A 12,230-nucleotide genomic window follows, 5' to 3' on the forward strand; every position below is an offset into this window, starting at 1 on the left:
AGCGTTGCACGTTGTTGCGTCGTTTCTTGATTCACACAGTCCAACACGTGCACGGAGTTGTGTACACGCACGCACGCACACGCATACACGCACACACATCAGAACAAACGCACACACAAGTACACACTCATATACGTACGTGAACACCAACACACACAAACCTACACATTTCTCTGGCGATATCATGCAGCAGTGTGTCATCATACAACTTGTACACTCCTAAACTAAATACTTAATCAACCGGGCCGTGAAGCAAACCTAAATCCATGTACTGCAGGTTTTGGTGATGTTCTTTTAATTGCCCTTCAGTTCATGCATGAGATTAGAGTAAGGTGTTGTCCAGCAAACTGCAGCCCATCCTTACTTCATAATCCTCTCCACTAACGACAATCATTTGCGTTCCTTCAGCCCATTCATTCTAGGCTGTCATGCGTGTTATGCAAGCTTACGCGAGTGGAGCGTATGAATGGATGCGACTGAGTTGCTTTGACACTTTAGAGGTTGCGCGAAAATGTACGATAGAGCGGTGCTGGCGTCACATGTTCAGGGTTGTCAAGAAAGTCTGCTTACAAATGAGTTCTGTGTCAAATGATGGATAGTTAGTAAATACTGGAATACGAATAAGAAACACACGCACGGATGCACAGAAAGACAGACAGACAGACAGACAGACAGACAGACAGGCAGACAGACAGACAGACAGACAAAAACACACACACACACGCACCCACGCACGCACGCACTCACGCACGCACACACGCCACTAGCATTCATGGCACAAATTAATTCCCAGCAGTGTGAAGTGTTGCTGAGGCGGATGCTCAGCTCGTCTCTCGCGGGGGCAAAGTATCAGGTGGAGGGAACAACTATGCATGACGGTTAGCGCTGTCCATTGAGATGACAGCCAGACCTGCAGACTTGTTCCCTTATTTACAGCAGTGAACAATGGCGTCGAAAGCGCCAGTGCTGACACCGCCGGAAAGAAACATCCTCACAATGACCAGAGTTTGTTTGTTGATCATAACTTTGCTGCATGGGCGGCATCGTTAGCCTGTGTGTGTGTGTGTGTGTGTGTGTGTGTGTGTGTGTGTGTGTGTGTGTGTGTGTGTGTGTGTGTGTGTGTGTGTGTGTGTGTGTGTTTTCCACTGATTCCTCCATGGCTTATCCTGATCCTGCTTGCGGTCTCAGCCTACTAGTGTTGGCTCAGCACTCCGGGATCAGACGGGAGGAATCCGTCCCCATGGTGTGACATGAATATTTCACCACTTTGTAGTAACGTCATTCCTTTTTTGGGGGGAGGTGTGGGATTGGGACAAGCTCTCTCTCTCTCTCTCTCTCTCTCTCTCTCTCTCTCTCTCTCTCTCTCTCCCCCTCCTCCCTCCTCCCCCTCCCTCTCTCTCTCTCTCTCTCCCCCTCCCTCCCTCTCTCTCTCTCTCTCTCTCTCTCTCTCTCTCTCTCTCTCTCTCTCTATCTCTCTCTCTCTCTCTCTCTCTCTCTCTCTTCCTCTCTCTCTCCCTCCTGCATCACCTCACCGCCGCACACCCCCGTCCGTACCTCGGACGGGCTCCCATCAGCTCGCTCCTATTTACTGCTACATGAGCAGGAGAGCAGAGTGCACGAGCACTCGAGGTAATTAGTGTTGGCTTGGTTATGATACTCAAGACTGAGTGAGGGTAATTAAAGCTTCACGTTTTTTCTTTCCTTTCTCTTTTCCCTTTGTCTTCTGCTGATGGCGGCTGGGACAGGAAGGGACACTGGCATCATCCTCTGCTTTACATGACACGCCGTGTCACTCCTTCTCCCTCTCCCTCTGCAGGGATGTGACATGATGGAGGGCTGGGGAGGGAGAGCATCGTGAGACGGGCCGCCTTTTTTTCTTTCCCCCAAGGTATCGTGAGCTGACTTGCTGAGACAATCATAAGCTCTCAGGCAAAAGAGGGAGGGACGGGGATGGGAAGAGGTGGGGAAGAAGGGGGAGGAGGGGGGAGACGGGGGGGGGGGACGGGGGGGGGGGGGTGTGTGGTCTGGGCAGCACACTCTCAGCAGCAGCGCTCCAAATTAGTCACAAGCAGACGCATTGGTTCTGCAGGACTAGCGATAGTCTCGGTGGAAGGGAGAGGCCTGAAGAGAGAAGGAGAGAGAGAAGGAGACAGAGAGGGAGAGAGAGGAAGGGAGGCATCCTGGGAGCATCCTGTACCGACTGAAGCGACGCCCGCATCGGCAGACGCCGAGGGTTAACTAGCTGACTGCTGTGCTGCCGGTAAAGTGAGAGATCTTCCTTTTCTTTGCCGCTCATTAGAGGAAGAGATATATGTCAAGAGGAGGCACTCCTCCCCGCCTCTCCTCTTTCTAGCCACAGCTCGATCTGTGAGCGGACGGCTCTGTGGACATGAGCTCCATCGGTAGGGAGATCCGTATGAATGGAAGAACAATAATGATGAACTGATGTTTGCATGGGTTGATTGGAGATCACCATGAAACGAATAATAGAATACTAAAAGAGAAGACTAATCCCCTTTGTATTCTACTACGGTTCTTAATCTTGGAAAGTCCTCGTCTACATTATGAATCCCAGAGCAACTTTAAACACATGAGTATAGTCAATCATAATCAGAGGTAATCCCTGGGTTGGACCATAATCCTGGCAAGGGGGGCTTACTACTCAAACGACATAATAGAGGTCTTAATTATATTCATGAAGACAGGCAGATCTTCCCAGACGGCCGTGATGCAGGAGCCGTTCCCCACGTCCACCTCCAGCCACGGGGGCTCAGGGGGTGCTCTTGGGCTCGCTTCACGTCGAGTCACCTTCACGGAGCCGGAGCCAACGCTCGGACCGGCCGCTGATCGAAGGAAGGGGTCGGGGAAGGGGGAGGAATATGAGGCCGCCCAAATGGGCAGTATTCCTGCATTACACAGACCTTTTCCCCCCAAGCCTCCAGCCACTACTATACCAACCCTATCCATGCACGACAAACCCCACATTACTTATGCTGTCTGTGCTCCCAGCAAGAACCAAACGCAATCATAAGGGCGCCGCATCGACAAAAAACAAACAGGGGTGGGAGAATAAAAAACAAGCTCTGTCAGGAAGGCGGCAGGAAGGCTGTTGTTTCACCGTGTTTCCGTGGCGGGTTTTTCCCCCGTGTCACTCAACATGACGTCCTCCTACTCGATCGGACACAGTCCGTCCCGGCCTCTCACCACGCCGCACCACCAAGACCTTTCCCCGGCGTGCTCCCGGGTCCGGGCCAGAAGGTCTGTGAGCCGAGGGGGATTAGTTCAGCCTGGGAGCACAGCCCTCCACGCGGCCGCCGGTCCATTGGGGAGGCGGCCCGGAGAGAGAGTATCTCAGTTTGACCCGTCGCCGTCCCCCTGTCCCGCTCCGTCGGCGAGCCTGGTGTCTGCGGTTTCTAATCGCTGAGAGGCATTGTGAGAAATGATCTCCGCTTGTACCTCCTGTTCTGGCTTCTTGTTACATTGATATTCATTTATTTACCCTTTCACTCATCGAAAATGTGTTTTGTGAGGGTCTGACCTGGGCAACAGGGCAGCTCAGAGCGGAGTAAAACCCAGCACTAAACTAACGGAGGAACATGAAGGATTTGGCGATACTCTTTGGTGATAGAAGTGAGACAGAAAGAATGAACACACAGCAGCAGCCGATTGTGTCCTGTTATGGCATGTGGCATTCACTAGGATGGTATGCTTCCAGGCGTTACAAACAGGTATGTTGTTATAACAGCAATGCCATACGAAACCGTGCAGTGTGTTCAGCGAGGTCAGTACCTCCGGGGTTGTAGTTCTGCTCCAGGGCCGACTGGACCGCCCTTAGAAGCAGGTCGCTTGGACAAAGCATCTGCTGAATAAATGTAATGTAATTTACAATGAACCGTGGGTGTATGGGTCTTATGGACTATGCAGTCTTACCCCCAGACGGACCTATAGGTGGTTTTCCAGCCGGTATTAAGAATCGTAAATTCAGATGTAAAACTGTGCATGTCAAAATAGGACTGGAATGTTCGAATTTAAAATGTTCGTACCACAAGGTTGTTTTCTGTACGGTTTGGTGGGGCGGGGGTCTGGGGGGCTTTGAAGAGGCTGGATATGTGGAGGGACTGTCCTTCCCGCTAATTGCCGTCTTCAATCCTCCAGACAGCATTAAACAGAAGAGGAATTGGGCTGCCCTGCGACGGCGCCGCGTGGAAGACAGCCAGGCTCCGAGCACGTCAGGAGAGGAGGCATCTGCGCAGGGCCCCCCATGAATCACTGGTGAATCAAACCGAAGGTGAACCCTCATTACAAATTAGAGAGGGTGGTACCATTAGAAAGTAGAATAGCTCATCCTCGTTAATCAAGGCTAATGTGGATGGATGGGAGCTGTGGTTACGGATGTATTGCGCGGTGTACTTCCCTGAACATCTCAGGATTATTTCCCCCTTCAAATATCATGAACTGAGAAGGAGACAACCAATTCAGTGGAATTGCTTCATATGTCATCATATCATAAATACAGCCATCTATGCCTAAATAAAATACAGCATATTTAAAAGCTTCTATATGTTGTCTATAAATATACATTTATTTATATAAATATATATATATTTATAAATAAAACAGAAGTACCTGACCTGGTCAACCGTGTTGCAGTGGCTGTCTTTTTAAAGGATTTCACAACTCACAAGTCAATCATTAGAGAAATCAACTTTAAATAGGCTAATCTGGTGTGAGAATGGAAGTCCAACCCGGTGAGGTGATGCCATGTGTCTGCTATCACAAGAGATGTTAACCCAGTGGGCTTAACCTCAAGCCGACAGAGGACGATCAATTCTCATCCCAGGCTATGGTCTTCCCTGACGAAGGACCTCCCCTGCCCCAGTGCAAAACCCCAGCCAATTCCTCAGCTTCTTACAGACCTGTTCAGATCACGCTGATGTGTCTTCTCCAATTATAAGCCAGCCAAGTTCCTTTAAAGACTTTCGTAGGAATAAGCTTGTATATGAATCATATTTTTTTCAGGCACTGTGATAAGGAGAACGCAACGTAGAGGCCTTTTCTACTGCTTAACTTACGGGAGCAGTGGTGTGACTACTGAATTTGCTGACCATATTGCTATTGATTTTCTCGAAGGGTTGCACCGAAACTAAACTTAAGATGAATAGACCAACTTAGGGCTCATTTTTCAGAAGATGCTCTCAATTGTACAATGTGCAGAGTAAACTCAAGGTATCGAATCACAAATGCAAAGATGCTTTGGACAATTATTTTTAGAGTTGGTATAATACCATCTCGCAATGCCATGAGAGTGTTCTGCAACGGGCAGCTGCTGTTAGTTAAAATGTCTGTAAATTACAAAAAAATATGTAGAAATAGTTCCATAGTGTGAAACCACATAGTCATTGTGAAACATTTCATGTACACTGTGTTTTTCCCTGAAGTAACACTCTTATATAAAGTAATCTTCCTCCTTACTTGTTATGCATTCACACTATTTGATATTGATCCTTTCCCTGCCTCTTTTTGGAAGTGTGTCTACTTAGTTCTTCTTCTTCTTTGACCTGCAGCTATTCTTATGCATAATGTAGACGTCAGGCTTGATTCAAATGTTATTTTGCCCTTGTACACAATCTCTACTTTGAGGAAAGAACTTGGACTAAGCTTATATTATCTCATTCTCATCTCTTCTAGTCAACAATCTTATTGGTTGGTATGCAGAGATGTTTGAGTCAATCGTTTTATAGTTTTTCCTTGAACTCTATGTTTAGCACAAGCAGCACGGTGGTTGCATTTATCTTTAGAGAGCAACGTGCTTGTTGAAAAGGGAGAGATAAAACAATACACTGCACTGCACCTCTTCCTCGATGCTTTCTTTAGAGAACAGACACTCCTGTTATCTCCTCCAAAACCAATGACCCATGTAGTCCATGGACATGCGTGTGGGCCAGCGCCATCGACTCACAGAATACATTACCTGCCTGCATTGTTCTCGCGTTTAATCAATTACCCAGACTAAACGGAGACAGACGCTCTGACACGATACCTGCCATGTCAAGAGACAGCAGCTCTTGACATGGATTATTTCCATGTGCTGTGGCCATGACACCCTCATGAATGAAACGTGGGTGGCTCAGCCTGTCTCCCACCACAGAGAAACCTCCTGTAAGGGGAATGCGTGGAGACGTGGGTTCTGCATTGCTAAACAGCGAACACGTGTTTGTAAATGCAGCATGTTTGAATGGGAAAATTTGCTGTTTTGGTAACAGCACAGGTCAATGAGGTCTAAGCATGGTCTTTAATGAGAAATACTATAATTAGGCCAATTGGTTTTCAGTGAACATTTTTAATGTATAGAGCTAAATCCAATGAAGTATTTCACCCAGAATGGAATTAATTTAAGCCTTCTCATCGTGTTTATAGTCAGATTTCATTGTCCTATTTTACAGTCGTGATGAACAGGAAGATAAATGGGAAAGCAGTACCCCTTCTGTTGTAATATTGGCCATCTCCCCCAGTGTTTTGTAATAAACTATGGAAGCTGTCCTGCAACTGAAAAAGTTGAAATATTTCCCAGAAATTGTCAGGAACCCAGAATCCCTGCAATATTTCTTCCTGAAACTTAATTACCAGGATTCTGTTTTTATATCTTGCACTTTAGGTATCTTATAGCCTTTCTCAGCTGGTACTGTGCGCATACCCATAATCCCAAGCATGAGTTTTGGAGAGATTGTCAGAAATAGAAAATAAAAAAAGAATACACTTTTGGAGGTTTATTAAATATATGTGTGTTGTTTCAAATAAAGGTCCAAACTTTGAAGGTATGTCAAGAGGAAAATGGAAAGTAAAGTTAGCCTTCACGCAGAGAACTAGCTGTCTGCTGGCATCATTGTCAAAAGAACCAGAGAGGGAAACAACCGCTCGACGGACTCGCCCAATCTGCCTGCACTGCTTAGCTAGCATTAGCTAGGCGTAGCGTGATTTGAGCGGGAAAGACTGCGGGCCCACTCAGCCCTCTCTGCCTCTTAAACCACCACACACTGCATAGCTGCTACCACAGGTTTACGCAGCCCCCACTTTCAGTTTATGCAACTTCAGCTGAAAAAATAGGGAGATTAAATATTTAATATCGAGCAGTTGGGGCCGTCAGAAAAGTGCCGTTCTTCCCAGGGTGAGAGCTAACCATAGTGTGCCTCGAGATTGGCCTAGGTTAGGAAGAAATGTCCTGTTCACTGTGTTGCATCAGTTTTCAAAATGAGCTCAGGCAGGGTGAACGCTTTGTTATATACATGTTTTATAATATTCTTAATTAGATTTTTCCTAAATGAAACCTTGGCAGCCCACTGGATTGTATTGGACCGTATCTCCTATTGGTTTTATTTCATTAAGTTGTATGACATACAAATGGTCCTTATTCTGATGTTATTGTTGTCATTCAATTCGAATAGGGTCACAGCAAAAAACTTGTATCATTTGCACATGTTTGACGCTTTTAAAGCAGGCAGAATCATTGGGATGCACAGAACATTAAATATGTTTTTGTAGATTTGGTATAATGACAAATATGTGTCCAATGCTCTCGTGTCTAGTGCTTAAGCAATCGTCCACGAGCTGTTTTAATGACATAAGAATCAGTTTTGTACTGCTGTGATGCATACTTATGACACGAGGATGTAGGCTTATTCCCTGCGTTCTCTATCATACCTTTACTTGATGGACATGGTGAACAGAGACCATCAAGATAGACCAAATAATAGATAATATAAAGGATGGAAGAATAACTGTTAAATCATAAACTTTCAAAAGGTCTGTAAATAAACTGATTTAAAAGGAAAGTTTCCCTCACCCCTTAAACACATGTAGACACTTTTATCTGCATCTATGTAAGGTCCTGTTCTAATGTCATTTTCCTCCTCTATTTTTATGTTTTCACATCAATATAAGATGTACATGACAATGGCTCATGCAGTATTCACACTCATGAGTACATAAACATATATGTGATGTTATGGAAAGTAAGTAATGTAGAAAATATGATGATCACCATAGAATATAAAAAACTGAAACCTCATCAAAGCAGCAGCGTTTTGCGGTACTGGTTGACACCCCAGGCAGCGACACTTTATTTACTCACTAATTATCAATTTCCACAGCAGATGTCTTTCATTTAGCAAGGTCAACAACAGCAGGCTACAACTTCCAGGAGATTGAAGAACAAACATTTTGGCCTGCAGCCAAAACACACACCAATATAATATCTGGCTTTTACTTATGTACTCCAGAAGACCATTTCTCCTCTTCCTGTCAATCACAGAAAAACAGACACCATAAATTCTCCCCTTTATTATCTCCCTGCAATGGTTCTTGGCAAATTATAAAAGTTGCATCTTAATTGGTTTTACCGACCGAACGCAAAGGCTCAAAATTGTTTTTCGCTTAAGGGGAGCCGAGAAGAGACTTTTGTTGGAGAGAATAATGGCCGACGCCACAAACAAACAAAGAGGACAGTTTGAGGAACCGAACGTCGTGAGCCAGCGGTTAGGAGGAAGAAAGGCCGACACGAGACACGAGGCTGCCCTGCACGCCCCTACAACTTTACAGAAGGAGGGCCGTGGAACAAAGTCGTGCGTCCCTCCATTGCCGCCGTGGTTGAAAGGGAGAAGGTTTGTATAATAACACGTTGCTCTGCCCACCTCCTCTCCAAGTACGACTGGGTAATGGCAGGGAAGACATAAATGTGGGCAGTCTCCGAGCTTTGTTTCTGCTGCCGTTATCAGCCAACCGCAGATCCCTTCCATCGTAGGCGTCTGGGGGTAATGGATTAGAGTGCTGCTACAATTGATACCACGCCTGAGAAAGAACCGCATATTTTAGAGTTTCTTTGTCTCTGTGTGAGTTCTGTTTATTCCACCGCTGGGTGGGGAATGGTGCTGATATGGCCCTTGGCACAGCAGCCAGTTTAGAGCAATAATATTGGCATGTCTAGGCGTAATGGGATGGAATAGCACCAGGCTACCCTATTGAGCAAAGATTTTTTAAGCATTAGTAGTGTGTGTTGTTGGTAAGTGGCCCTTTATGACATGGTGTTTCGCTGGGATTATTCTTCACACCGAGATGCGGTTGCGTTTAGTATCTTTCGAGAATTCTTGGAATAATTATGCATATCCAGAGTTGTTGGAATGGTACCAGGAAAGCCGAGTGAGGAACAGTTATTAGCATTAGTGGAAGTATGTGTTGCTGTTCTGTGGCATTATCCCTCGGTGTGCAGGTATGTTTAGCATAATCCAAGATGCAGCTGGATTTAATATTTTCTCTGCATATTTGGTATAATTACATGCTACAATAATCATTTATGTTTTGGTAATTCAAATTTACTGCATCAGAAACCATTCAGGGAATATAGTTACTATGCTTAAGTTCTAACATTTGCATTCAATGGAATGCAAATGACAGAATTCAAAGCGGCCCTCTGATGGCGATATATATCAGTATATAGACCCTAGAATATCTGTGGTATAAAGGCTGGGACGAATTTCGAATTATAAATATGTACAATGCATAACGTTAGCTGTCTGGCTCATAGCTGAGCAGACTAGAATACCTCCCGTTGCCAAGGTCGTAGCTAAGGTCCGTCCTGGTGGAGGAGAGAACAACGTTTCCGTTGCGTACGGGAGGGTAATGATTGTTCCAGGTATCAGTCAAACCCTCAAGTGTTACCAGGGAAACAAAGTTATGGCTTTTGAAAAACTTTATATTTGGATGGTAAAACGCATGAAAATATAAGTGAATGGTCTTAAATTATTTTCTTTGGCAAGTGACCATGTTATAAGGGGATAATGCCCTTCGAGGTGTCCCATTATCAGGAATAATGGATTCGCGCGGCAAACCGTCCTCTGCTGCGCGTCTGATGGTTCTAGGCCTCCGCGTCGTCCATTAATTCCTGATAATGGACACCTCGTCGGGCATTATCCCTTACATAAATTACTTGTGACTGAGCGCTATTATAACGTGTTTTTGTAAGTTTTTCTTCCAAAAGGAATGCACGGATTTATCTATATCTGTTAGCATTTCAGTACATTTCTGCATGTATCTATGTGACGGCACAAAAGGGTCACTCTGAAAAATGCTTGTTTTTTAAAAGTGTAACACACTATTATAATTATTATTGTGTTTTTTATAATTATTATTATTATTATTATTATTAGTAGTAGTAGTAGTAGTAGTAGTGTAGTAGTAGTAGTATCACAGCAAAAATAAGTACATAAAGCATTGATCACATTACATTACATTTTTATTTAATTACAGGTTTATGAGGTCAGTAAAGACTAGTATTATATACTTTAAAGGTGAACAGAAACTGGCCAGCTCAATATCTGTTCAAGACAACGCAACGCTTATGATGGAGACAGGAAGCCCTGTCTAACTAAGGGCTTGTGTTGTGACAAATACGAGAGCACACCAGCACCGGGTTGATGGATGCTCACACAAGTTGCTTCTGTTTGACCAGCAGCGTGTGCATGAGCAATCCAATGCCCCACTTGCAATGAAGAGCGAGAGACGGATGAACAACACCGTGGTGGTTGGTGGATAGATGTTGTTGGTTGTGGCTCCCCATACGCGTCTCTGTACACATATAGGAGGAGGCGTCGCAGGGGGATTATGTTTCAGTGTGTCTGAGGTTTTCAGCACGGATACAGCTTGTTACTGGTTGCCGGATACCTTTGCGGTACTGTGCAGTACCTGGCAATGTTCTGAGGAACACACTCCCATGGTATACTCAAGAGAGCTTTCATACCCCAGAGAAGCATCTCTAGCAAGTTGCAGCCAGACACTTCCACCTTCACTACATTGCATCATCGCTATGTTGGCAGGGATGGACTTCAACATTCACTCAATATCGAGCTGTCACGGGCGATATCCCAGCATAAAATAATAGGATTATATGATAAAATCAATGTGGATTTTTTGGCTGAGTAAATGTTATTTTAAATTCGGTTTTACTTTTAATTTTAATCTAAACAAAGTAATTAGTTAATCAATATAATGCTTTGAGTTTGGGACTCCATGTTCACAAGTGTCTCTATTCACTAGTCCATAAGCGGAAATTGTATTATCCAACAGGGAGTGAAGATGATGAATCAGTAGAAAGACCGTATAACACAGTGTAGTCGACGGCGCTAGAAGAACAGTCGCACAAAAAGTAAAAGTCAACAATTTCCCTATGAAAAGGTTCACATTTGCTCTTTGACATTTTCCCACTACTTCCTTACAATGCTGGTGTGAGCAATAAGCATTCTAAAAAACCTTTCTTGGTGCTGTTCTCCTGGAGGCCTTGACAGGGTGTTTATCTTAGTGGAGCGCACAATACCCAACGTGTCGGGCCGGGGTCCTCCGCGGGCTCGGGGCGTCCGGCATCAGAGCGCCGCTCAAACGGTTCATCGTGTGTCCTGAGTGTGTTAACCTTTACGGCTCAGAGAATCTTGTAAGGTCAGAAAGATAAGACGAAGTACGGCCAGAAACCTTTTGCCGAGCCTCATCACAGATATCGTTCCACCAGAACGACTGTCACACGCCCACAGCTAAACAGCCCACCCAGGCCCACCGTTTGGCCCACCCTGGTCCACCGTTTGGCCCACCCTCGCCCACTGTTGGCCCACCCTGGCCCACCGGCCAACCATTTGGGCCCACCCTGGCCCACCGTTTGGCCACCATTTGGCCCACCCTGGCCCACCGTTTGGCCCAACCCTGGCCCACCGTTTGGCCCACCATTTGGCCCACCCTGGCCACCGTTTGGCCCACCCTGGCCCACCGTTTGGCCCACCCTGGCCCACCGTTTTCATCTAGTGATGCCGGGGTCAACGTCTGGCTCATTCTTCGTTTCCCTCGGGGCCGCACTGAAACGCTTGCGTTGAGACGATGCGTGGGGCCCCGTGGGAGCCCTGGACTCACACAGGTTTCTGTGGGGGGGTTTGATAGACAGTCACAATATTACACTGAGCTTGTGCGCATGAAGCGGCTGCAGTGTCTCTTTGTATGAAGAAAAATACTTGATCATAGAAAAAACACACCCATATTCTGAAGGGTAGTTATTCCGCTACAGTGCAATATATGAAATCAGAAAATGAAAACATAGTCAAGCAGCGTCACCGCTGTCGTGATTAATCTCCCCTGAAGCTTCCGCCCCCTCTGTCATCCCTGATAGCCGACAGGACAGGTAGACGGCAGGACGGCGAGGG

At 45.8% G+C, this 12,230-nt stretch overlaps 1 protein-coding gene across 1 annotated transcript in view; it reads left to right on the plus strand.

The window, feature by feature from the left end:
• Positions 1-1,858, plus strand: part of LOC130380328 (metabotropic glutamate receptor 4-like) — a 103,297-nt gene extending 101,439 nt beyond the window's left edge. Inside the window, exon 6 of the mRNA XM_056587523.1 lies at positions 1,817-1,858. Within this exon, the coding sequence (XP_056443498.1) occupies positions 1,817-1,858 (42 nt within the window). The remainder of the gene's footprint in view (positions 1-1,816) is intronic.
• Positions 1,859-12,230: the final 10,372 nt, after the last annotated feature.

Source organism: Gadus chalcogrammus, chromosome 1 (genome assembly GCF_026213295.1).
Source record: "Gadus chalcogrammus isolate NIFS_2021 chromosome 1, NIFS_Gcha_1.0, whole genome shotgun sequence".
NCBI lineage: Eukaryota > Metazoa > Chordata > Actinopteri > Gadiformes > Gadidae > Gadus > Gadus chalcogrammus.